At 39.3% G+C, this 26718-nt stretch overlaps 1 protein-coding gene across 1 annotated transcript; it reads right to left on the bottom strand.

Moving 5' to 3' along the window:
• Window positions 1-1325: 1325 nt before the first annotated feature.
• On the bottom strand, window positions 1326-25778 carry FIG4 (polyphosphoinositide phosphatase FIG4). Its single transcript, XM_080279489.1, has 22 exons — window positions 25753-25778; window positions 24179-24286; window positions 23593-23691; window positions 21991-22203; window positions 21171-21289; window positions 20171-20271; window positions 18977-19061; window positions 17443-17716; window positions 15868-15972; window positions 15177-15269; window positions 13406-13508; window positions 11662-11860; window positions 10519-10692; window positions 9373-9499; window positions 8932-9157; window positions 7427-7562; window positions 6308-6422; window positions 5844-5929; window positions 5102-5290; window positions 3395-3574; window positions 2841-2899; window positions 1326-1837 (listed from the first exon to the last, which is right to left on the bottom strand). Exons 2-22 carry the CDS (start codon window positions 24257-24259, stop codon window positions 1653-1655), a joined length of 2949 nt encoding a protein of 982 aa, XP_080135615.1. The 5' UTR covers window positions 24260-24286; window positions 25753-25778; the 3' UTR covers window positions 1326-1652.
• Window positions 25779-26718: the final 940 nt, after the last annotated feature.

Here is a 26718-nt window from a genome sequence, read left to right as displayed (position 1 = left end):
GATTCACAACTCAATACGCTAAAAAATGAATGCATTTCAACAACACAGTATGTACTCATTATGTCAGGTATGTGTTCCAAAATATCAAAACTTTTCTTTATTCTTCGACTGGAATTTTACCAAGGGGAAACTGGTACAGTACTGTAAATGATATCTATAGGCAAGAATGGAACTTCAATGACCAGAATTTACTGTGGATTTAACTGTAAAAAGGCACTAAAATACAGAGTAACATATGAGGACCACACTGTATTAGAAATAACTGCACTACACATTACCACATGCCTGGGAATTAAATTTTCAAAACATATAAAATAATACAAAGGCCTAATTACTGATACACCTGGAGAAATTCAGTAAACATACAGTTCCACAAAAAAATAAATAAATAAATAACTTCTTCAACTGGATGATGTATTAATTCATTCTTGCTGCAACCAGGTTTTATTCGGCTTAGGGAACCATTCTCGCAGTGAAGCGATTAACGAAGGCTATATCTAATAATCCAGTTTGGTAGGTGGGGGCTCTCACCATCCACTCACTCAATGTAGTGCTGCTGTCAGGTGTCTGCCCTTTCCTCTCCTCTCTCCATTCCTTCCATTCTCTTCCGTCTTCCTTTACTTCATTCTTTTCTTGTCCTTCTGCCTACGGGTAACTTTACTCTTCCTCTTCTGTCTTTCTTTCCTTAATTCTTTCCTCTTCCTTCTGCCTGTGGGTGACTCTACACTGAGTGACAAGCCAAATGATTTCTTGTACACCAGGAAACCATTTACTACGCTGGGTGGTAACCATATAACCAAATTTTGGCGCCTGGTGGTTTAGTGAGTACTTATTGTGCTCCAATCAGATTGAGCCGGTGAAGGTTTATATCCAAGGGGTGGCTGGGGTTGATTGCTCATGTAATGCCACTCAGGGATGAGTGAGGCTGGTCACTCTCATCTTAAATGTCGGGACCAACTGTTTAGCCCCGGGCTCCTATGCTCCTCATGGGGCAATGTAGGATTGGATGATGGATGGATGGAAATACCTAACTTAAATGAATATATATAAACATGTAATGTATGTAAATGCATGGAGACAGCAAGAAAAAGTTAAAACAATACATCACCAGACTGAAGGAGCTAACAAGCATAAAATACACTGTACAGTAAACCCTCTTAATAATGAACCTACATTTATTGAATTCTAGCTTTCACAAGTTCTTTGAGCAAACCAAACAATCTTCTCAAATGCTGAAAGCTGTTCATTGTGTACATGTACAATGGATGCAGCAGACTAATGGATCTTGGGATTCAGTCTGGTTTTGCCTGGTATTGTGTAATGATTCAACCATCACTCTGACAGTTACCTAATTAATTTTACTGACTTACTGTACAGTAATTATCACAGATTTATGCTATGTTTGTATGTCTGTATGCAAGTATACAATGCTGTACTGTACTGAGTTGTACAGCACCATAATGTATTTAGACTAGGGAAGTTGTATAACAAACCTTGGCTCGTAAATTATGACATCATCAAGCAAAGGAAATTAAAAATTTTCAGATGTAACTGTCACACTGTTCCTGCCATCAGTTTGTATTAGGGAGGGTTAACTGTTCAGTACACATCAGAAAGCTCTTAAGCTATGTAAAACTAAGTATCATACTTTATCATGAGAAGCTTGTAAACTTGCGATACATGAGTAGGTCATGATGTTGGGGTGGGTGTGGTCCAAGGGCGGCCGTGGCCACATGGCGATGGTACAGATCACGGGAACGTCGAGGCACAGCAGGTGGTGCTGTTTCCACACTAGAGTCCACAGAGAAACTGGATCGCTGGATCAATACCAATGGTGCTGGAAGCAGAGTCAAAGATATTCAGTTAACATCAGCATCTTCTAAGTTCCCATATATTGCACACAGGAGTTGCAGGGGTGGCCAAATTATTCAAGGGTCCAAATATGAAACATACAGTTCAGTACTAACTTTTTTTTCTGTGTGTATGATAACTGTCTGTCTATTGGGGCCTCAGGCAATCAGAATTTAGGACTCACAGCTAGACTATCATAGTATAGATCATTTAACCTCTGACATCCTCATCACCTCATATGAGATGATATGCAGGCCACCTTGGCCACGCTGATCGCCTCATATGAGGCAATGGGTCTCTGTGCCGTAATTTCATGCGCGAGGAAGCCTCAGAGGTTTCCATGAGAAAGTTCAGTCTCCCTCTACATCATCAGAGCTGTTGCCAAATACTGGACATTTAGTGATTCAGTTCTTGTTTGTAGCCCAACAAAGGCGGATTCACGCCCGTCTACCTTCCGTGGTGCTGGTGATTTATCGCAGCCCTAACACCCACTCAAGAGGCATAAATTACAAAAAGACGAGGATGATGAAGAGTTCGAACTCAGAAACACTTGATCTGATGAAAAAAATCAACTTAAAAAATTACTCAAGGAAGGTAATCGGGTTGATAAGAATTAGCACGGTGGGGGTTAAGGGTAGGGGGGTCACAGTATGTCCCTGACAGCATTATACATGATACTGTAGGTAAAAATCAGGCCACCTCTAGGATTTGAACCAGTGCACATAAGTGAATAGAACAGTGGTCAACCCAAAATTTCTACACCAAAACTATACAGATTTACCATTCAACCTCCAAAATCTCAGCTAAATGAAAAAGGCACTTTGTAAACTTCACGTCACCAAGTGAAACGCATCTACCCATCCATCATTCAATCTTTTACCGCCCCATCATGAGCACAAAAGCCTACTGATATGCTACTCAATCCAGACATTTAAGGAAAGCATAATAAGTCATTTCAATTCTTTCATCCATCAAGTCAATTAACTTACCTGCATTACGGCTTGTCTTGGAGGCAGGATGGCTGGTAGCCCTGTAGATCTGCTCATATCTGCAGAGAATGAGGAACAACTATAAATGGTGGGATGGGAAACAACTATAATTGTGGAATGGGCAACAACTATAACTGGTGGAATAGGCATCAACTATATGGTCTTGTTATTCCCTCCATAATGAATATTCTGTACGAGATACATAGATACACTGTGAATGAAAAATGGGTGCAAAAGAGAGATGAATGAAAAACTGAGGCAGTTTACTTCAAAGTTAATCAGCTTTGTAAATATGAGACTAAGAATACCATCAAATGTTTGTGAAAAGTTCTTTATTGGGAAGATCCACAGTTTTTATCTCACTTCCGGGTTGTGAAAGTCCAAGCTGGCTAAAACTATTGTATCTTCCAAATAAACATCTTTTTAAGTGCTGATGTACTTCTCCCATATTAAAGAAGACTGCTATATATTCTCAAACACAATGTACTGGGGAAAGGGTTAGGATAAACTCAACTGGTCAAAAAAGTGAAATGCAAATGAAGACAACACTTCACCTTTTGTACACAGCACTGTCAGCCCTGGATGGAGGTTTGAATGATCGCCCATAAGTGTGAGTCATAGGAGGGAAAAAGGCGAGAAGAGAGAGTCCAGGAGGCACTGCCCCCTCATCCTCGTCACTGCCTGCACTTGCCACAGACAATTCCTCATCATCACTACCCTCACTCTCTGTTGAGCTGAGGGGAAAAAATAAGTGAATACTGGCAGTACAGGGCCAGGGCTGGCTAAGGTACTCTAGATATTCAAGGTGAGAATGAGATTATTAAAAGTGGGAGAATCAGTAAAACAAATCCCCTAAAGTTTTATTAAACTTCCTACATGTTGATTATACCTATGTTTTGTTGAAGATGTCAGGTGGGCATGATATTTAGGCAGGTAAAATCATTTTTTACAAATTTATTACCTTATGATTTTGTTCAATGAATTTCTGCTAAACTCAGTGTTTATTTTATAACAACTAGGGTTCATATTAATGGATTTTGAGCAAACTGGGCTACCAGGTGTACAAAAAAATAAAAATAATCTCATAGTAGCCAACTCTGACATATTACATTAAATTATACCTAATAAATTTCAACACTATTCTGAAGTATGACAATAATAAATGGGAACTATCTGAGCTTGTTTGTGGATGATGAATTTTTCATCATCATCATCCAATCCTGTGTTGCCTCATGCGGAACGTAGGAGCCCAGGCCAAGGCAAGGTGGTCCTGACATTTAAAATGAGAGTGACAAGCCTCACTCATCCCTGAGTGGCATTACTTGAGCAATAAACCCCAACCACCACTTGGATATAAACTTGCACAGGCTCAATCCAGTTGAATTGCCTTAATTACCCATTAAACCATCAGGTGCCATAATTTGGTTATATGGCTACCACCCAGCACAGTAAATGGTTTCCTGGTGTACAGAAAACCATTTGGCTTGTCACTCAACGTTAATTTAAGCAAATGCACGTAAAGTCTGAGACACCGTAAAACGCTGCCTTTTTCAACAAAAGCTGTACAAGCAAGACAAAATCTAGATCCATTTATGCTGAGAGCTGTTGCACTCAGGGAAGAGTGAGGCTGGTCACTCTATGTCAGGACCAACTTGCCTAGCCCCGGGTTCCTATGCTCCTCATTGGGCAACATAGGGCTGGATGATGGATGGATGGAGGGATGAAAGGTGTCTGTAATGCACAGTTATTGATGCAGGAAAATAAGTAAATTCATTCATTCATCATCTAATCCAGTGCTGCCCCATGAGAAGCATAGCAGCTGGGGCTAGGCAAGTTGGTCCTGACATCTAAGGTGAGAGTAACCAGCCTCACTCATCGCTGAGTGGCTTTACATGAGCAATAAACCCCTAATTAAATAAAATGAAAATATCAGTAGAGCTGCATATGCATCAATCAATCTATCCATCCATCATCCAATCCATTATTGTCTCATCAGCGGTGAAAGGGTCTGCAGCTTTTACAAGTGCTATTTTCATTTTACACCCTTCAAATCCATGGCATACTTAATATTCTATTATTGTTACCACAATAAAAAATTTTCATCTTTGGAGTAACTTTTCAAGGTGGTGGACTTCATACAGTTTTCACTTTTAGAGGTCTATCCTACAATGAATAAAACTGCCTGGTGGTAGCAAAAATAAAAGATACACACACACACTTGAGGAGGGGGGGGGGATAATAATAAGTCTCTTCATACTGACCTGGTGCCACTAGAGGCTGTGGAGGAAGTGGAGGCTTGACCTGTCATTCCTGGGTTCTTAGGAGCTGAGAGTGAGGAAGAGGTGGGGGAAGACGTACTGTGAGACCTGGACAACTCCTCCTGCCGCTTTCCTGGCCTTCTACGCACACTGAAGGGGCTCTCATCTGTTGTGAAATGGGGCATGTAGTCCCTGTGGGGACAAACATCATGTTACCCCTTCAATCCAACGAAGTATTTTCCATATAATTTTTGCTACCTCCATAGAGTTTATTCAGCATCCCTGGGGAAGTACTTCACTCTAGTCTTGCTTTCTCCAGAGGATTTCATCCAGCCCTGGAGAGACTCTGAACTGGAGAGGTCTGATACAGCCTCCATTTGCACCTTCACGACAAGAGGTCTTCTCAACGATGAATAAAATTAACTGGAGGTAAAAGAGCTACACCAACAATACACATCAACAGACTGGAGGGGTAAATTAGAGTATGAGGAAAATGCTGATGTCAGCAAATACACAAATACAAGCCAAGATTAGGATAAATTCATAACACACCTTTATGAAAATGCTACAATTATTCAGTTTTTCTTTTTTCACTCATCACTCATAAGTAAAAGAAAAAAAAAAAAAAAAAAAAAGACTTTTCTGGCACCAATGAGGAAGTTTTGAGTGGTATCAAAGAAGTCATACAATGCCTCCTAAACTGACAAGAACAAATACAACTGCTTCCCTGCCTTGTCTAACATACCTGACAGAGTGACTCATGTGGTAACTGAACAACTCAGACAGGATGCAGAACTCAGAGGGTCTGTGATGGTCCACATACAGGTCAACCTGAGAACCAGAAACTGATTATTAGTCATACACTATTCCTTGATATCCAAAACTGTTCATCTTATCTATTCAGAAGTTCACTATCAATCTTCAGTCATATATTTACTAGTTAGCAGCCACATATATCTGAGGTAATTAAAATACCTGACACACTGTATTTCTGGTAGTTAAGGCAGTTACTCTTGCTGCTTGCAGATTATTTCAATCAGCTTAGGAGAGCCCCTAGTGGTGAAATGATTAATGAAGGCTATACCTAACCCTTCTAATACAGAGGTCTCTCCTAAATTGAATAAAACTGTCTGGAGATGACAGGAAAAAAAAAATGAAGACAAATTATCAGATTAAGGGTGTTGAATACAATGGTGTACAAACTCTGACCTTGGGCTCTGTGGGTGAGACAGGCATAAGGAGGGATACAGTTTTCTGTTCTTCATCCACAGGTAAAGGCAGACTCTCCATTACTTCTGCATCCCACCACTGGCTCGAACTACGGCTGTCAGTGATACCGACAATAATATAAACCATCACTATTATCACAATCATCGTTATTATTATCAACATAATCATCATTATCATCACCAAGATGTGAATCATGAGGGTAGGGTTGTGAGAAGCAGACTGAAAAAGACCTAAGACAAGGTCACAGAGTGTGACCTCTATGATAAAGGACTGAACAGAGAGGCTGCTAGAGATCAAGCGATGTGGAGAGCCACCATCAGGAGACCAAGGCCAATGCAAGCAAACATGTTGAGGTCTTTATAATGATATGATGGTGAGGACGCATAGTGTACCAAGAGTATGGCAGAGTCTTGCATGTGTCTCAAAGAAGAAAAATAATGTACTACAACAAAAGAATCATGAAAAAAATTTAAAGGCATGTGGAATACAGGCAGAGAATGACTGAAAAGAGATAAGGGTGAATGTTAAATGACATACATAAAGACGACCTTCAATGATGCCATATTGTTGTCATCAAAGTTATTGTTACTGTGGCCTCAAGTTCATCTGCTATAAGCTGCAGTTGTCCTTGTCCTGCAATCCACTATCCTACTTTCAGCAGAAAGTGAGGAAGCTGGGGGATTTACCAGGCATTGAAGCTGCTTGAATACCGTATTATTGGTTCCAGCATGTGGGTGCGTCTCTCCCCAGCACTAAAAGTTATCAGTAAGTCAAAGGAAAAGCACAATATGGATGCTAGAATTATATGTGAAAATCAAATGAGATCACAAAATGAACATCAGAATTATGGGTGAAGATTAAATATGAAACATTCACTTGTACAAAAATGTTAACATGCAATCCTACATAGGTCCATTTGAGGTGTACAAATCTGAGACTGGGCCATCTTAGACAAGCAAATTTTAGGGTAGATGACCACCCTACTTTCCTTGATGGCATTATATAATCCACAAATCTCCAGGCATCTCTAGGAAATGAACCAATGCAATGACGTCACTATGACTGGGTCATTCTCATCACTAGATCTAAAAGTTATACCTGTGGCAGGGCCTGAATCCACGTGTGAATGAATGGTGAAGAAGATAGTCTGAGGGGAGCTCCCATATCGGTACTGACTCCTCCTGAGGCACATACACTCCCAGGAACAGGTTAATGGCATTTTGCTTCTCTGTATCTGTGAAAGTGATGAGAGAGAAGTACTAAGACCCAAGCTAAAAATGACCATTCTAATCCAGTGACTATTTTTTTTTATTATTCTTGCTATTCCCAGATAATTTTGCGGACAAAGTTAGAGATAACCCCTCCATTTTAAAAAGTATCTCCAGAACTATATAAAACAATCTACTGGTGGTAAATATACAGTACTGTACTGTATAAAATGTAATCAAACTCAAGGATGATAAAAAGGTTGAGAAATAGTCGAGATATGGATTTTAAGCATGGTTGTCTTGATTTAAATTATTTTAATCATGCGATTTAAATAGTTATCAGTGAAAAAAAATCATGATCTAAATCAAAATCGATTTATTTATAAATACAGTAAAAAGGAAGAAGTGTGATCAATGTGTACTGTACAGATGCATCAAGTCTGCTTGTCCTGTACTCTTCTTGTACTGATACTGCATCAAGCCAGGCACCAGTGAACCACTGCCTTCTGTTATAAGGCAAGTATTCAAAAGTTTAACACAGGAAAGAAAGCTCTTTTGTTGATAACAATAAATGTGATTATGTCCAATGTTGACATATGAGCTCAACTGTTCTCTGAAAACACAATAACATAATGATTATGATCCAAATTTGACAAAATATAAGACAAGTTGGAATCCTTCATCAGCATCTGACACATAGTGATGCAGCAGCACGAGTAACCTGCCCCATACCAAGGAGTGTTAGCCTGTGATGCATTTGCTTCCTCCCACTTCCCATTCACATTATTATTCTGTAAGTTTGTTTATCTGAACTTTGATGTACATTCATGCCTAATGGATGCACTGCAGTAAGCAGGAGGAAAAGACTCAGTATAGTAGTCTTTTGATAGAATTCTCAAAACTGATACCAAAATATGGTTTCTTGTAACACTGGCAAAGGTTTAGTACAAGAAAATGTCTTCAAAGAAGTGAAAAAATCCATTTAAATAATAAAAATCCATTAAAAAAAAATTCAACAATTTTTCCCAACCCTGATTTTATGACGTGGTTTTAGAAGGTACACAAACCATAGCACTAAACCTTTTCTATTTCTTCACACAAGGAATGCTAACTACAGTCAGTATTGTGCATTCCATGCCTTAATTACTTTATATTAAGATTTTAAAGAGAAGAAGGTGTGAGCTGGAAGCAGGGCAATGAAATGGAATGGGACAGGGCAACATGAAGGAGATTTGTTTGTGGCCACCCCTTACAGAATTAACGTGTCTGGCAACTGACAGATTTTAAATTGGTGGATAAGTGTACATCATACCATATACTATTCACTAATATATCTAAGTTCCTTGCTAATGGTAATTAAATACTGGCTGTTACCATTTTCTTTACTCTGCCTACCTGAAAAAGTGTTGCTGTAGTATCTAGAAAGTGTCTGCATGATATCATTGCCCTGGCTGGTCCATGGTGCAGTCCGGCGGTAAGTGCGGATACGGTGAACCAGCTGAGAGCCTCCGTACTGCAGAGCCAAGGTGTCACCATGGTCCTCATACATTTCCTCCAGCATCCTTACACAGTCACTGTCAAACTCAAGACCGGGACGCTCCAATACGCCAAGAGCATATAACTGTGATTGCAGGATGGAAGGAACACTGCTTATTTGGGAAGTATATCAGCCTAGCCCAATATGGACCTTCTCATATGATGAGTGTCCAAATCAGACCAAAAGACTATGTATGTCCCCAAAAAACATTTTTTCCAGAGGTGGGTATATTTTTTCCATTTGAACAGGTCACGGTACTGCAACAGCAAGACACAAACTAACACAAACTTGGAACTGACCTGGAATGCAAGGGCACATTTGCCAAGACAGAACTGAGCAGTGTTAGTACGATCGAGGCAGTCCACACAGTTCACTCGTACTACTCCAGTCTGCTTTCGGCCCCTGCGCTGACCCAAGACTGAGTTTCTGCATCAGGTAAAAATGAACACCTTTCAGTCTGATGACACATTTCCAGTTTTATTGTTGTTACTGTAGCACTAGATTATTGTACTTAGCTTAGGGGAGACATCTTGCAGTGATTAATAAAGTCAATACCTAACCTCTCAAGCTCAAAAAGTCTCCCTTACAGGGAATAAAATCATTTGCAGGAAGCAAGAATAATACGAAATATAGCATGTCAATGGAGTGAAAGGGAAAAGATACTGGTAGACATAGCTAATTATCCAGTGTATTGTGAAATGCAAAAAAATGACATAAGCTCTGAACCAAGTACCTGTATAGTAACTGTCAGAAAAATTTCGGTCTGTATCTTAACTTACACTGATATTAGAATGAGCAAAGCTTATGATGGGGAAAAGGAAAATGGGAAGATTAGAAGTTTTCAGTATTAACCAATTAACCATATAAATCAGATGATATATTTTTCCTTTTTATTCCTGCTATTTCCTGAAGATTCTGTTCAGTTCATGAGGGCACCATAGTAATGAATGGGTTAATGCTGACAATATCTAATTCTTCACATCTGATGCATCTTTCCAAAGCTGAACAAGGTCACATGGAGAAGGCAAGCACAAAATAAAGATGTCACTGGCTTCAAGGGGTTAAATGAAGCTAATACCTATTCTCCTGTCATTAAAATGTTGAAATGCTTGACTCTGTTTCACAGTCCACATGCAATTTAGCAGGCATCTCAAACATGCAAATCGCAGGGTACTTGTACTCAGTATTTACATCAATGATCCTTGTCAATACACTGCGGTATAAAGTAAATCTGCCATGTACTAAGGTATATTGATTCAAAGCTTTTTACAGTTAAGATAAAAAAATTTTTTGTGCCACTAAAACAAAACATTAAATCCTGCAGTATCTACCCTCCTTCCCTTTAGATGAACAGTGAGTTTTCGACAAGGAAAAAATATGTTCGCAGCTATTAATAATAATATCAAACAATGTGATACCTGTATATGTTTCTTCCTTTACCTTACCTACGAGATCCAAAATCATGGTGTCCTTGTGTGCTGGTGCGTTCCATTTGTCGATAGTGAATGTTGGCATTAAGGTGATGGCAGTAGTATGGTGCTGAACTTTGGAAGATACCTGTCTTCTTTACAGCTCGATATGCAATCTCAGACAGTCGGGTCATTACATTTTCATCTTTCCTATGAGTGATGCCAGGAAAAAATGTATCAATTTCATTTTATGAAATCCACTTATGTGCTTTCATTAGTTATCACTGTTTTTACTATTACTAATAATATATAATAAAGTACTATAGATTAATATTCTGTTTTTATATAAAGAAAATAAAAATTCCCTTCTTGAAAGAAAATTTTGAAAGTTCATTGGCATAACATGACAAAATGACAACCATAAGTGGTGTAGAGAGGATCTCCATCAAAACAGGAAAGAAAGATATGGAAGATGGGCAAGTAAAATATGAACACAAAATGACATAGGCTACCACAGTAGTATTGAAAGAGTCCTGACAGAGCTATCCCCTATTCAAGGGTTCCATGGAGGAACTGAGGAACTGCACATGATGATCACTCCCAGAGTTAATAAAACCATATGCTATGTAAAAAATAACCATAATTACCATACCCTTAACAACTTCAATCTGATGTATTTTATATTTTATTTTTGCTACATTCAGAAAGTTTTACTTTGCTTATGACAGACTTTTCAAACTGTAGTGATCAGATATTGTTTTCATTCACATCTTCATTTAGGGGCAATAGTAAAGAGGAAAACAATGATCGTATCCCTGGCTCCACTCTGTTACGCATGCACGTAATTACATCATGCATGTAACCACTGTCTTTCCTCAATCTCCCACTCATATGAGCTGGGGTTATGTAAAAGATGCCAAGATCTCTTGCAAAATATAACAGGGAATAAGACAAGATGTTTGAAAGACAATCTTCCCCTTTCTGTGACAATGGAGACATACTGTAAGTCTGTTTCAGGGCATGGACTGTGGAATTATCACATACCTATACCAACTACCTCCAACAAGTACTGAAAGTCCATCATCATCACCACCATCATCATCATTATTACCATCAAGTAAACACAAAATGAAAAAGTATACAAGTGTGACAACAATGGTGCAACAGACAAAAACTTACTGCTTGTTGACCCTTGCCATATCAAAGGGTAGGTACTGAATACGATGCTGTGGTGGCAGGGTAAGGTTGAGCTGATTCACCAAGCGGGAATACTCTGTGCTGAGAATTGATTCATGGGGCCGCTGCTCTCGCCGCTTCACAAGGTTCAGTACCACAATCGGTGATCCAAATCGACGCAGTAATTCATTAAAGTGTTTGCCTGCAGGTGGTGGTTAACAATAAGGTACTGCCCACGTAATGCTGGGTTTTAAATTTCCTCATATGATGCTTACAACAGTACAAGACATACTGATAAAACTTAGTTTGCTTTTCAGAATAATCTCATCAGTCAAGTGCCATTATTGTGATGGTAAAACGATAATTTTGGCCACCACCAACAATGCAATATTAACCTATAAATTGTGGAAGTCATTCCACAACACATCCAATCTCTCTGCCTGATCACAGTGAGGCACCAGTGTGCTACCATAGGAACCATAAGACAAAGTCTATACCACTGCAAGAACAAATCTACAGAGTTCATACTGAGCTTTATAGATCATTAGCTACTGCACTTTTTGAAAGACTATCTAGCGCAACGGCCAACAACACAAGATGTGAAGTATATTGCATGTTGGCAGAATACATTACACATTTGAATAACATGTAATGCCTTTCTTCAGCTTTCTATCAGCCATAATACTGCATTACAGAATAATATGTCAAGGTAGTACACAATGCAGGAAAATCCGGTATATGGCTTTTATGATCTATCTATCTGTCTATTGCCAGACGCCTCAATCCCGTTTGGGGTGACCACAAACAAATCGCCTCCAAGTCGCCCTGTCCCCCGCCATTTCACTGCCCTGCTCCCAACTCACACCCCCCTCTCTCATATACCTCTTCACCCCATCCCTCCATCTCATCCTCGGCCTCCCCCTCCCTCCTTTCCCCTCCACCTCACTCACATACACTCTCTTCGTCAGTCTTTCACCCTCCAGCCTCTCCACATGGCCAAACCATCTCAGTGTGTTCCTCATAACACTTCCTATCACATCCACATCAACACCACAACGTTCCTTTATATCCTCATTCATCAGCCTGTCTCTCCATGTGACTCCACAGGCTCCTCTTAAATAACTCATTTCCACTGCTCTCACTCTTGACTTGTGTCCTTCCAACAACGTCCAAGCTTCACTTCCGTACGTTAGAGTTGGTATCACAATACTGTCATGTAGTAACTTTTTCACTTCCATGCTCACTTCCCTGTTTCTTATCACTGCTTTCAAAGAACCAGCAACCTTTCTTCCTTGCTGTACCCTTTCAAGCACTTCACCCTCCAAACCTCCATCCTTACTCATCACACTACCCAAGTACTTAAACGTACTCACATTTTCCAATTCCTCACCATCCAACCTCGCTGTACATTCACTGACTTCACCTCTCTCGAAGACCATCACTTTACTCTTCCCTACATTCACCTTTAGATTCCGTTTCTTACACACTCTCTCAAACTCATCCACCAAGCCTTGCTGCTCCCCTTCGTCTTCACTCAACAACACAGTATCATCTGCAAACAACAGTACAGGGAGTTTCCAAACACTATCTTCTCTCACCAGGGCCAATCCAACATCACCTCTGGGAAATTGTTACCTGCAATGAGATGTGATGGACACAGACTGATTAAAATTTCTAAAGCAAAGAACTGCTTACCAATTTACCCCACCATTAATGAACAATGAATGAAGAAAACATCAACACTAACCAGCAGTTTCTGCATAAGGATCCATAAGGTCAAAGGTGATGGGAGGTTTGGGTACCATCTTGCTTACATCCTGTGACCAGTGGGAAGGAATGGAGCCACGGATCTGAAATAAATTTGGATCAGTATCATAATCAGACATATGAATCAGCTAGCTACTTACTGAAGTAAAGATGCACTGAATTCTTCATTTTATTTAGTTTAGGATACAGGAGAGAATTACGGCTGAATTCGATACCTTATTAGTATTCTAAATTTCTCAATACAGCAAACACTTGATATAACCAACCCCGGTATTGTGAATTTCGGATATAGCAAATGGCCAAATTGAGACTGAACTTCCCCCGGATTTTGTGAGCAAAGGTCGTTAAATGCGGGGGAAGTATGTGAATCAGCCCACTGTGACAACAGCATCCTTTCCTGACACAGCAAGTGTACTTCAACAGCATCCCTTACTGGCACAGTAAGTGTACTGTAACAGTATTACATTATACTGTACTGTATTCTTATTATAGGTACTGAATTTATATGTACAACTTCATACAGTATCATATTTACATGTACAACTTCATAAACCACTGAATTCTCCACGTAAAACTTCACAGAGTAAGTTTAGGTTGTGTTTGTGCACGTAGGACCAAACAACTCTCCAAATATAGTGACCTAGGTTCAGTAATCCCTCAGCTAATACCGACCCTCGGATATAGTGAATTACTGGATATAGCGACCCACCCCTCCCCCCAATTAGTTCGTTGTATCGAGGGTTTATTGATTATTAAGTTTAAGAAAAAATTACATCTGTACTCTGAAACCTACATACTGTACCAAGGAACTGCAGAAGGAAATCTACTAATAAATGGGCAGATGAAACTGGGCTCAGATGGAACGTCATATAGAAAGAATGAGTGTAGATATCTTAGTTGTGAAAAGCGTACATGAATGTGAACTTCAGGGTGAGAGGAGGTGTTGTAGGCCAAAAATATGGGTGGAGAGGGCAAATGAGTATGTGAGCAAGCAAACTGTGAAAGCTGATGAGGCTCAGGAACTTATGGAGGATCTAGTGGTTGGGTAAAGTATGCAAATGAAAGTCGGCAATAGCTTAAATAAAAAAAGAAAAATAAAAAAAGAAAAAAAGAAAAAAAAGTACTGTACTGCCTGTACTTCAATGTCCTAAAACACTAAAAATACTGATTTAATTTCATTAAAAAAAAAGAGAAATAAAAAAAGAAAAAAAAAAAGCCAAGAAAAGAAAATGTAAGGGAAATGGGAGAGCTAAAATGGAACCTAAATACAGTATTATTCTATTTATGCCACTACTTGTACGCAGTTCCCTTAAGTACGCATGTTCTCTACCTCATGGGTCTCTGGTGCAACAGGATCAACACTTCCCCACCTAAGATGCTGTGATTATTATTCTTCACAAATGCTATACTCCACTCACCTTAACTTGTCCCAGATTTCTGTCCTTGTGCAGCTTATATTATAAAACTCTGAAGCCAAAGAAGACAATGCTACAGCTCTCCAGCCTTTCCTAACACTTCTTTAGGACTAGCATCATATTCTAGTGATAATCTCATTACAACTCAGCATTTAAGATGGAGAGATGGCAATTTTAGGCCAAGCTAAAGAGAAAAGAGTACAGACAAAGTAACAAATCACAAAATGATACCTAGACAACCTCATACTCATTTCAGATCCTTTCCAATGAAAAATCTGGTACCATCTGATTATAATACCATCTGATTATTAGTTTACTGATTTTAAGGCCACTAACCTGGACAAATGATGTGAACCTGCCAAGATGGAGAGATGACACATGAGCATCATATACAATCTGTTCTGTCTCCACCTCATTTGCAACATCACCCTGCAACAAGAATATCACAAGTTATTACTACATTTACTTGCTACCTCTAAGTGAATAATGCAAAAGTCACGAAGAAAAACTAATCCAGGACTTGATGCCATCTCATATCACCCTTATACAGTACCATGATATTTATCCCTGCCATCCAAGTAGTACTTCGGTATCACTCCTATTACAAAATACTGTATATACGGTACAGTGCAGCATACCATGCATTCTATGAGCCAATGTATGACAAAACTGGGCAGGAATAAATATTAAAATAATACATGAAATTTTACAGTACCAGGATGATGAAAAAAGTTAAAGATGACAAAATGTATCTCTGGTCACACAAACAATGTCTGAGAGCAGGGTGGGAAAGGAGGTTTGCATGATGATGACGATGATGAACTTCATAAAGACAAGCTCTAATATAATGCAGGTTCTCCACAGTTTTTCTACTGACTTGTAATCATATGCCATGTTTTAAAAATAACAAGGAACAAAAGAACTGAAAACATAGTGACAAGCAAACAGAATTACTGGTGCAACAATAACACTAAAAATATAAATATTAATAGCCAACCCCATACTACCATAAATAAATTGCACTTACCTCAAAGTTTGCCCCACGCTTTAGAAACCTGGTGCCAGCATAGCGACAGGACCGCCGTGCAATCAGCGTCAGGAAGAAAGATCGCCCATACACCGAGATGTTATTCTGGATCAAGACAACCACAAAGAGAAAGGGTGGAGTTAAATGATATATGTTGTTCTTGATTAAGGCAACCAAGATATGAAAGCCTGGAGTTTTGTGATAATATGTTACTCTCAACCAAAACAGTGAGGAAGAGAAAGAATGGAGCTATCTGTGAGAAATGAAGCAAAAATATCAGCTGAAGTATATACTGTACTCCATGCAAGGGGAATGGCACAGGTATTTTCAACATAATGGATGTGTGCATCCAAATTCATTTGTATGCTTGCACACCTTTCAATTCTGTCTTTCTGAGAAACATTACACCACCTTTTCTTTATTCATCTTCCTATGTGTTAAGTGAATTAATCATTCATTCATTCATCATCTAATCCTGTGTTGCCCATGAGAAGCGTAGGAGCCCAGAGCTAGGCAAGTTAGCCTGACATTTAAGATGAGAGTGACCAGCCTCACTCATCCCTAAGTGGCATTACGTGAGCAATAAACCCAACCACCCCTTGGATATAAACCTGCATTGGCTCAATCCAAATGGAGCATCTTAATTACCCACTAAACCACCAAGCGCCATAATTTGGTTACCATCCAGTGTAGTAAATGGTTTCCTGGTGTACAGGAAACCATTTGGCTTGTCACTCAGTGTAGAGTCACCTGTAGACAGAAGGAAGAGGAAAGACTGAAGGAAAGTAAGGCAGATGAGGAAGGAAGGAAAGAAGAGAGGAAAGGGCTGGAGCCCGACAGCAGCATTATATTGCGTGAATGGATCGTGAGCAAAAACAGGTTTAAATCCGTAGAGTAAAAAAAATTTGGGGTGAGTGGGAGTTAGTCACATGAGAGCATGGTTCTGACAGCTCGGGGTTCAACTATATTTGGGGGTCCTAAAAGCAGGGATCAAAGTGCAGTGGAAGAAAAAGTTTGAATGATGAAGACATTCATTCATTCATCATCATTCATCATCCAATCCTATGTTGCCCCATGAGGAGCGTAGCAGCCCAGGGCTAGGCAAGTTGTTACTGAAGTTTAAAATGAGAGTGACTAGCCTCACTCGTCCCTGAGTGGCATTACGCGAGCAATAACCACAACCACCCCTTGGATATAAACCTTCACTGGTTCAATCCAATTGGAGCTCCGTAATTACCCACTCAATCACCAGGCGACAAAATTTGGTTATATGGTTACCACCCAGCGTGATAAATGGTTTCCTGGCATACAGGAATCCATTTGGCTTGTCATTCAGTGTAGTTAACCACAAGCAGAAGGAAGAGGAAATAATGAAGGAAAGAAAGACAGAAGGACGAGGAAAGAATGAAGGAAAGAAAGGCAGAAGTGGATGGAAGGATAGAAGGATGGAGGAGAGGAAAGGGCAGACACCCGAGTGCAGCACTACATCGAGTGAGTGGATGGTGATCGTCCCCACCTACCACAAACGCAATATTCATTAAGTTAATACCAAACAATTATTCTCTATTTCCATACCTGGGAAACAAATCCATGTGTAATGGGTAAGATCCAGGCTGGGTGAAGACTCTCTTCCACAGGTTTCAGAAGATAGGAGTTCCACACATACTTGCTGTATGGCTTGTTTCTTGTACCATAGCAGACAGTGCTTTTCATCCTTGCTCTTGGAGAAGAGTTTGGCTGACTGGAAAACTTCGACTGATTACTGATACCGTGTTCTGCAGTAGATGAGTCACCTTTTGCATTCTCTTGCTCTGCTTTTTCATCCTTTTGATCTTTCACTGGCTGGGATCTAACGGGAAATGTTACAATACAGATACATCTGTAACATGCTTATATGTTAAGTGCACTTACTGACATAAGCAACCGAGTATCACTGGCAAATGAAAAATGTAATCATATTCTGCTACTGCACAAACACTTTTTTCTTTTATGGGGATCTGGTTTACATTCTACCCAAAATTCACCAAAAAAACACATGGACTATTCACCTTACAAAAGAGCAATCCAATCAGGTTCAAGGCATTTAGAAAGCCTGTTCTTGCACAAACACGAAAAGTGAAACAATGGGCATGCCTTGTAGTACACCTACATAAATATAGCTGTTTAACTGCTGACTTTACTAATACAGTACAATCACGTTTGAGTGGAATGCCTTTACATGGTGGCATTGATATAACCAAGAGGCTTTGTTTCTGGTTAACAAATGTCCCTCAGCTCCCTCCTTATCCCTCAAAAGGAGGATGGTGGAGCGCAGAAGGACAATGTCATCGTGCAGTCCACTACATTTGCATGTAGATGAGCCTGGGGTCAACACCAACAGCAGCATCACCACAGTATAAACTATTAAACAAAGAAACTTAAGAATTAGTCTGCCGCTAAATCCTGCTGAAGCTAACATCTGACATGGAGTGATGGTGTCACTAATGTAGCCATCACTACAGAATCCACTAAATCAACTAAATTAACAGAGAGTTCGCAGAGCTTTTAGTCAGTTATTAAGTCAAATGTAACTTCTTTAATCTGGGTACATTATTTTTAAACAGTATTGTATTCTTGTTAATGCCAAATAATTTTTTAACTTTGGTATGGTAAAACTCTTTGTACTGACTGGGTTTAGCTGGAAAACCATTCCTAGTGATGGGGATGGAACAACCTACATTAACCCCTTCACAGTACCATGGCTTGGATTTTTAAAATGGGGCGGCCAAGCTCACTAACAGTGTGGCCCAAGGAGAACTCTTTAGAGGGGCTGAAAGTATTCCCTCAGAAACTGAGGGTACGGTACTCAATGGGGTGGCCTGTCTCACCCTGGCCACCCCTACAGATATGCCACTGCCCCTTCACAACCTGATTTCTCTCCCTAATCTGAATAAAATCATCCAAAGGAAGCAAGAATAAAAACCAAAATGTCACTTGACTGAATGGGTTGATAAAAAAAAATCTTATAAAATCCATCCATCCATCCATAACATAAACAAAAATAAAGAAAATGAAACTCTAGTACACAGCGCACCTAAAAGTTAACACCGTGTACCGGTATCCAACTTACCTAGGCTTCTTGTTTCCATCTTCCCCCGAATCCTTTGAGTTGACTGACAGGTTAAGGAAATTCTCTGCTCTCTCCACTTCATCCACTGCAGATAATACAATAAGCATGCACATTAGTATTTCAACCCTTAGACTGCCATGGTTGATCTCTGATATTATATTCAGGCAACAATCAATTTCGTTTAGCTCAGGGAAGCATTGCCATTTAGAGAGTTTAAAACTACCTCGGTTATCCATTTCAGTGTCACTGACTCATGTACATATTCCATTCAGAATAACAATGATTATATGTACCTGAAGGGAAATGCCTCAGTCAAAGGATTAACCCTATGAATCCAGTAGCTAACATCTTTTACTGGTTCATTTCAGCCTTCTCCAGACAATTTTATCAACTTATGATGGATCTCTAGTTATGATGGGGTTATGGAATGCTGTATCTAACCCATCCAGCTCAAAAAGTTGCTCTTCAACTGGAAATAATGTTAATTATTTGGTGGTAGCAACAATACAACACAGGACACATCATACGATAGAAGGGGGTTAAATCCAAGTTAGAATCCAGTGTCAGTGCCAGTCAAAGGGCACAGATAAATGAGCATGTTGATCACTAGAGAGGATATCAGATGGGAATGATATTGTACTCGTGCAGCAAAACTAGCTCCATTTACAATAAAAAAATTGCTCATCTTTTCTACCAAACTACCTACATTAGTCTCTCTCCATCTCTCTCTCTCTCTTTTCCCTTTTACCCTTTGTATCACACTTGACAACTTATTCTCCAAGGTCCAGCAGTCCTCCTGTCGCATATCTTCAAATGTCACCACTTTAACACTAATATCAACCATTCATACTAAATGTATGCTAGGGTTATGTCATTTGGAAATGTTGTTATGGCATCAGCATGAGTCTTAAATGGCATGATGGCAGGTGTTGTGAAGATCAGCTGTGCTTTAAAACTCTTTAAATATCAAACTGTTCCCTGCTCCAGCTTGTGACTGAACTCATTTCCTCTCAAAAATATAACTTTTCTAACCACTAGACCATCACTTACCTTAAATGAAATTTCAATACTTGATAAAACAAAATGTGACATTAGCTTATGATTTCAAATGATAAATCATATTTCTCATAACCTTATTTCCCACAAACAACAGAAGAAAGCACCATGCATAAATAGGAGGAAGAAAAAGCTTACTGCAAAATGTCGATGCTTTGAAGCGAGCCAGAATCTCAAGTGGGATGTCTCGGGGTGGTTCCATGTTGTACTGGAGACTATGGGTTAGGTCATAGCTGTAGCTGTAAACACAAACATTAAAATAAGTCCTTGCTACTGCACTGGCTGATCTTTATTACTTTCGCTTTTGAAATTAATGCTACAGTAAATTAAACAAACTTGCATAATGCATTTTTACTGACATATAAAGATCATCTGTCAGTTTCCCCGATTTTACAGTATTATGCTAATTACATGGAAAGAGTTGTTGTATTGTGAAACAAAGCAATGACTGTCTGTGTTTAAAATGAACTATATGCTGACTTTATCTAACAGTGTTCCCCTTTCACAGCAGTCAAAGAGCCACTATTACAGTACAAGGAACAGCCCAACCTTCACTCTCAAACACTCTGACAAGTCCCAACACCAGACATGAGTGGAGATGGAAATGCCTAGATCTCCTTTAGTTGAGGTCCCTTCAACAGATGCAATATCTGGCAACATACTATACAAATACAGTAGACAAACAGTATTGGATTTTTCATCACAAGCTTAAAGCCAATGAAAACTAGCAAACAGGGAAATAAATCATCTACAATATGTTGATTCAATTAAATTAACATTTTTGCAACATACATCCTGGAGCTTTAAGTGAGAATTGCCTGTGTATATAAATATATGACAGAAATCTTATCATACACAGCACAATTCCTCCTTACAAGAACGTGTTACACAAAATATGCTTCTTTACCTACATACAACCTCATTTCCATTCTCATAGTTGCTAATCTGCTTCCTATCAATTTACCTCTGGTCTCTTTTCTCAAGTAATCAACTGGTCATGAGCCCCTACACCTTGAGGTGGAAACAAGGGACTGATTCTCACGGTTCTATACCATTATCAGCCATCTTCTAACCCATCTCCCACTCCCCTTTCACCACTTCCTTTTCCCACTTCAAAGTGGCACTCCCTTTTCTATACCTGAAGTAGAAGTTGGAGGAGAGGTCAATATTCTGGAAAAGGCGAACATACTTTGCCTCATCATCACTCGCCTTCCGAACGGAGTCATGTGGGATGTATATCATAGTTGTGTCTTCCACCTGACAGTATAAAAAAAGGAAATAAACAAATAAAATAAATAAAAATTTAGAAAATAATGTTGTACTGTAGTACAATATGCACACAATATGGACAAACATTATTTTGCTGAATATGCTAATAATTCATTACCTTTGCTAATGAAACCCTAAACTTATAGCACCAATTCCATAACCTTCAAGTTTATAATATTCCATTATCATCATTTTAATCAACATTATCACCATTCTAAAGCCTTGGTCTCTACTGAAGAAACCCCAAACCAAAGACAAGATGAAATCTTGAGAAGGGATCACATGGTCTGGGGACTTGAAACCAAAATGTTACAGAGGATCATGAAGGTTGGAAGGCAGCCATCAGGTGTAAAAGGCTGAACCATGAGCAATGTCTTTCAGAATGTACCGGGGCATCCATGTACGTGGTTTCAGCACACTGTTGTTAACTTTCCATTCAGCTGGTGCTGGAGAGAAGTGCCATCCAGCAGTGGCACTGGATATGGTCAGGTAACAGAGCTATCTAGTTGATTAAACATTCCTCAACTTTCTCACCATCCCCCAAAAAGAGAAGAATGGACTGCAGGAAAATGGTAACTTTAATCTGCAATTCACCAGGTTCACAGCTAGAGAAGCCCAGGGCCACAACAACAACATTCCATCCAGATATTCTGTTACTTTCACCTAAAGTGAGAGTTACTCAGACCAACCTTATAAATGGTGTGGAGGCCAAGCACTGCCACTTTACGCCGCTTGGTAACCAGGATGATGTAGTAGCCCTCCAGGAAGCGCACAAACCCCACAATACCAAATGCCGACACTGTGCGAGAGAGGCCTATCTGTTGGCGCTGGCCTGACTGGGCTCGGTTACCCTCATTAATCATGGACAGCAATTCCTTAATCTGACGTTGGCTGTACTCAACCTGCAAAGAAAGCAATACAGTACTGATGACTTACTGGGTGAATTACTGAGGATGTAATTTTCACCTATATGGTCAACAGCAAATAACACTCTGACAATTGAAAACTGGATCTATGTTGTTATAAACTCTTTACTGTACTTATACGGTACTGTATTTAGTCAAAGAATGACCTCATGAATACTCTCACATACCCTGTGGAATATTTTGTTCTGCATGTATATTGCAGGAAGTTGTTTTAAGAGCCTCAAGAAGGGATATATATTTTTTTTTGCTAACCTGTAGCCACTGCCACAGAATATACTCTACTCAGACCTGGGCACTTCTCTACAATTAAATACCTGTACTGTCTGGCTGTAGTAATAAAATACACTTACTGCCACCCTTGCATAAGCAGGATAATCCACAATACTTCTAATACATCATACCACACGATTATCTTGAAGATGACTGAATTCCTGCTTTTAACCCATTAACTGCTCATGGTTTTTTGGAGCTGTCCGAGGTGTGCAGACGTACGGGTAAATATGAAATTTCCCAAAGGCTGAATTTTGTCTTAGGAATTGAGAGAACACATGCCAAAGTATATAATACGGAAACATTAGCTCAATATTTACCTTGGTAAAGCCATGGATGAACATCGAAGTGTCTGATTCCCTATTGGAATGTATGGTTTTCATTTTCTTTTTCGGTTTCGGTTTTGAAGGCTCAAACATGCTTGCATGGGTCGGCCTTGGTCACCATGACACTATATTCGAAATTCACCTGCGCAGCCAGGGCTGTATTGAGCAGTTGCATTCGGAACAGTCCGGGCTGTATAGAGCAGTTAACGGGTTAAAACCTCTACGCCATACACGAGCCTCTGCCTTCTATGTATGAAGAGTTGACAGAAAAAACTCTGGTTCACCCCATCCTTCCTCATACTCCCACATTCCTAATACTTCTTTTATACCGTACCACCCTTCCCTTGCTGCTTCAGTACTGTATGTACCATTCAAAGCAAAGCAAGGCAAAGCAATAAAACAAAGTGCACACACACACACACACACACAACACAATGACACTGATACAGTATTCTATTTTTGGTTCCTCTACAGCACAAATGATAAAGCATAATTTGTACAGTATTTTGAAATCCAATCTTAAACAGATACTCATTAACCAGGAGTGTGTTAATCTAGTGGACGTTTGATGGGGAATTACTGTATTGTACTTTATGGGAAAAGAATTACTGTACTGTACTTTATGAGAAAATAAAGTTACAATGACAACGATGATGATGATGATGATGATGATGATGATGACGATGATGATAATGATGACGATAATTTCTGACCAATACCTACTCCCATAAAGACTGAGAGAAAGAATACTGTAAGTGTAGTTAGTTACCTTGTCATCTGTGATCTGGAGTGAGTATGGTTCCGTGCGGTCAATTTTTAACACTCGAAACTTTGTCTGAGTGTTGTTGGAGCCAATCAAGTAGAGTCTCTGTAAAATTGAGAAGGCTATATGATAAAGTTTTTAACACGAAGGTACAGTTCTGATTTTTGTAACTGACCCGACGCTTGTAAATTACTCATCAGAACATATGACTGTATGGTATTGCACTGTAGTTTCTTAGCAAACACTACAATACACCTTGTACAAATGTATCTTGTTGCTGTCACATAACCCCAACTGGCCTGGCTGAGCAGATCCATCAATTGCAGGCAATCAAACACCCCTGCAGAGCCATCCCATGTATCTACTGCACAATATTAAATTAATAATGCAGTGATACTGTACCGCTAACTTGTGTGTATGAATAACCTGAGGAAATATGCTTTCCAAACAGCACTGTTACATATAGTGCCTTGGCTACAAATGTGTATTAGGCAAAAAAAGTACTAATTTTATTACCTGAAACTGATGGAACTAAATTTCATCTAAAAATACTTGAACATGACAAGAGGAGCTATACGGTTCTTTAACTCACAGCCTTAGTTTCATACAAGGCCATCTTTTGCAGCCCATTAATGATGGGGAAGAACTGAATCTTTGGTGCTTCATCCTCCATTTTTCTTCACTTATCCAATCACCATTTCTGTAAATAAAAAATAAAATAACTTTTAAAGCATAAATGCCAACAAGAAGTTTCCTACATATTAAATGGAACCTCCAGGGAACAGAGTAAAAAACATTACCCGTGTTTGTCCTGTGTGTTGAAAAAAATAAAAGTGGCATGAATGGCAACCTACTTTTTATCATTTTCTTCTCCTTTAACGTACCTCACTTTGGGTACAAACTTCACACCCTGTTGCCCATGTCCAGCAGTCTTCCTACAAGTCAAACAACTTCACTGTCACCACTCTTTCCAACCCCAAAATGGCTCTAGTATGTTGCCTATGTGCACAATGACTTATTAATCACTAAATACAAAGTTATGCATATGAGAAGGAACAATCCACAGCACACCTACGACATCAGAGAGGTTAATATATAGGAGTCTACATCAGAAAAAGACCTGGGGGTACTGTTTAGCGATAACTTAAAATCTGACATAAACACAGACAGGATCGTGTGTAAGGCAAACAGTACCCATGGCCTTATGAAGAGAACATTTAAGTAACCAGACAAATGAGGGCTTCACCACCATCTACAGGACATATATTAGACCCCACCTGGAGTATGCCATTCAAGTATGGTCTCCCCAACAAAGAGGAAACATAAAAAAAATTGAAAAAGTTCAACGAAGAGCCACTTGGACAATCACACATCTCAGACATCTTACCTATGAACAACGTCTTAAAACTCTCAAGTCCCAAAACTGGAGGACCGTAGAAGACAAGGAGACATGATTGAAGTCTATAAGATACTGGAGGAACATGAGAACATTAATCATTTAGACTTCTTTCAGAGGACAGACACCAATGTGTGAGGGAGCTCATTCAATAAACCACAAACCTGAAACACATTTGCTCACATAGTAATCAATCACTAGAACAGACTCCCAGAGAATGTAGTGAGTGCTCCCTCAATAAATATTTTTGAGGAAGTGTATGATAAATACATGGTACAGCTGGCAATGGAGGCAGGCAATAAGATCTATACAGATCAATAGCAGACCCGTGGATTTTACCGATATGTCTAATAAACTAACTTTACCTATCATGGCCAAAACAAAAGTGAACCTGATATAATGGATGGGAGAAGTGTTTAAAAGGAAAGTTTAGTCTTTTTAAAGCAGCTAATTCACCCATGCAAAATTTACAATTCAATAATAAATGTTGCAGTGCTCTAACTTCTATCAATCCACCAAATATGATGGGTAATAAACCTTAAACTTGGTTTCTGCCTACTTCATAATATGATACCACAGTTGTATTTTCTTTATTACAATGCATAACCTGCTCATTGAAAACTTTTGCAGTCCTCTAATGCCAAAACACTAAACTGTAGTATTATGGAATTATCATTCTCCGTATGATTAAAAGAAAGAAAAAAAACAGTTTAACTTTGCAGTCTTGTTCTCGCTTACTGTCACACAAAAGGCAAAGGTCTTTTACTTACAATGCAAGATGAAGCAGCATTCCACAACACACTGACGCCCATCATATGATCATTGTTTTGTCAACAACAACACTGCGTCTGACAGCTGATACGTGGCGATAACTTGCAAAGTGGCAACCATTCTGAGAAAATATCAGCGTGTTAGAATACGTTGAATAATACTGATAGCAACTGGGTTTGATGGGCTCTGACACCGGGAGGTTATGCCAAAAGTCCCTTGCAATACGCAAACAATAACGTTACATTAAATAAACTCACCTACAACATCTTGCAACTACATATACATAAACAGTTTCAACGATGGTATCAAAAATACCCAATTTAACTCACTCTTACTCAAACAATTTGCCTCAACAGATTTTTATCTTCCACTGACGCCTTGTACTGTCCAAGGAATTTTCCAGCAGATGATGCCATGAATTCCAAGACTGTTTAGTATTTACACATTTCTTATCTTCATTCTTCCTTCATGTGAATTTCATCATCCCTTAGCAACAACTCGGGTCCATTGTTTACACTCGTATGCATAAGTTGGTAAAAAGACAGTCCCACAGCGCCTTTCTCACTTCCTAGCCAACAAATACTTCTACCAAGCATTGTTCTGTAATATTTCTTAGCTTTTCATCCCTCTCATCAATCCAGCCATCCACATCATCCAATCCATTATTGACTCATTAGGAGATCTGGGGCCCAGAGCTGGATAACTCTGTCCAGACATTTCCTGAAGGAGTTACTTGCTTAATACTATCTTAAGTAGTAATGGGTGGGTTGTTGTTGCATAACCCTGGTCTGTCTGGCCAAGCAAACCCATCAGTGTAATACAAGCACCATATTGAAGACAAGCCTTTATTAAGATGACAATATTTTGCTTTATACAAGCTTTCTCAAGTCAATGAAAAAGTTTGTATAAAGTAAATCATTGTTCTTCAATACGGTGTTTATATTACATTCTGTCGGATAGTTGCT

Source organism: Coenobita brevimanus, chromosome 78, assembly GCF_032717465.1.
Source record: "Coenobita brevimanus isolate Jiangsu-jjx chromosome 78, ASM3271746v2, whole genome shotgun sequence".
NCBI classification, from domain to species: Eukaryota; Metazoa; Arthropoda; class Malacostraca; order Decapoda; family Coenobitidae; genus Coenobita; species Coenobita brevimanus.
This window is presented reverse-complemented; position numbering and strand designations above follow the sequence as displayed.

Excerpts from the sequence above, each read along its gene's own strand:
- FIG4 (XM_080279489.1), bottom strand. The coding sequence starts at position 24,259 with ATGGAGGATGAAGCACCAAAGATTCAGTTCTTCCCCATCATTAATGGG. Across the intron at positions 22,204-23,592 it reads TCCAGATCACAGATGACAAG|GTTGAGTACAGCCAACGTCA; the intron begins GTAACTAACTAC and ends CTTTCTTTGCAG. Across the intron at positions 19,062-20,170 it reads CAAAGCATCGACATTTTGCA|TGGATGAAGTGGAGAGAGCA; the intron begins GTAAGCTTTTTC and ends TATTATCTGCAG.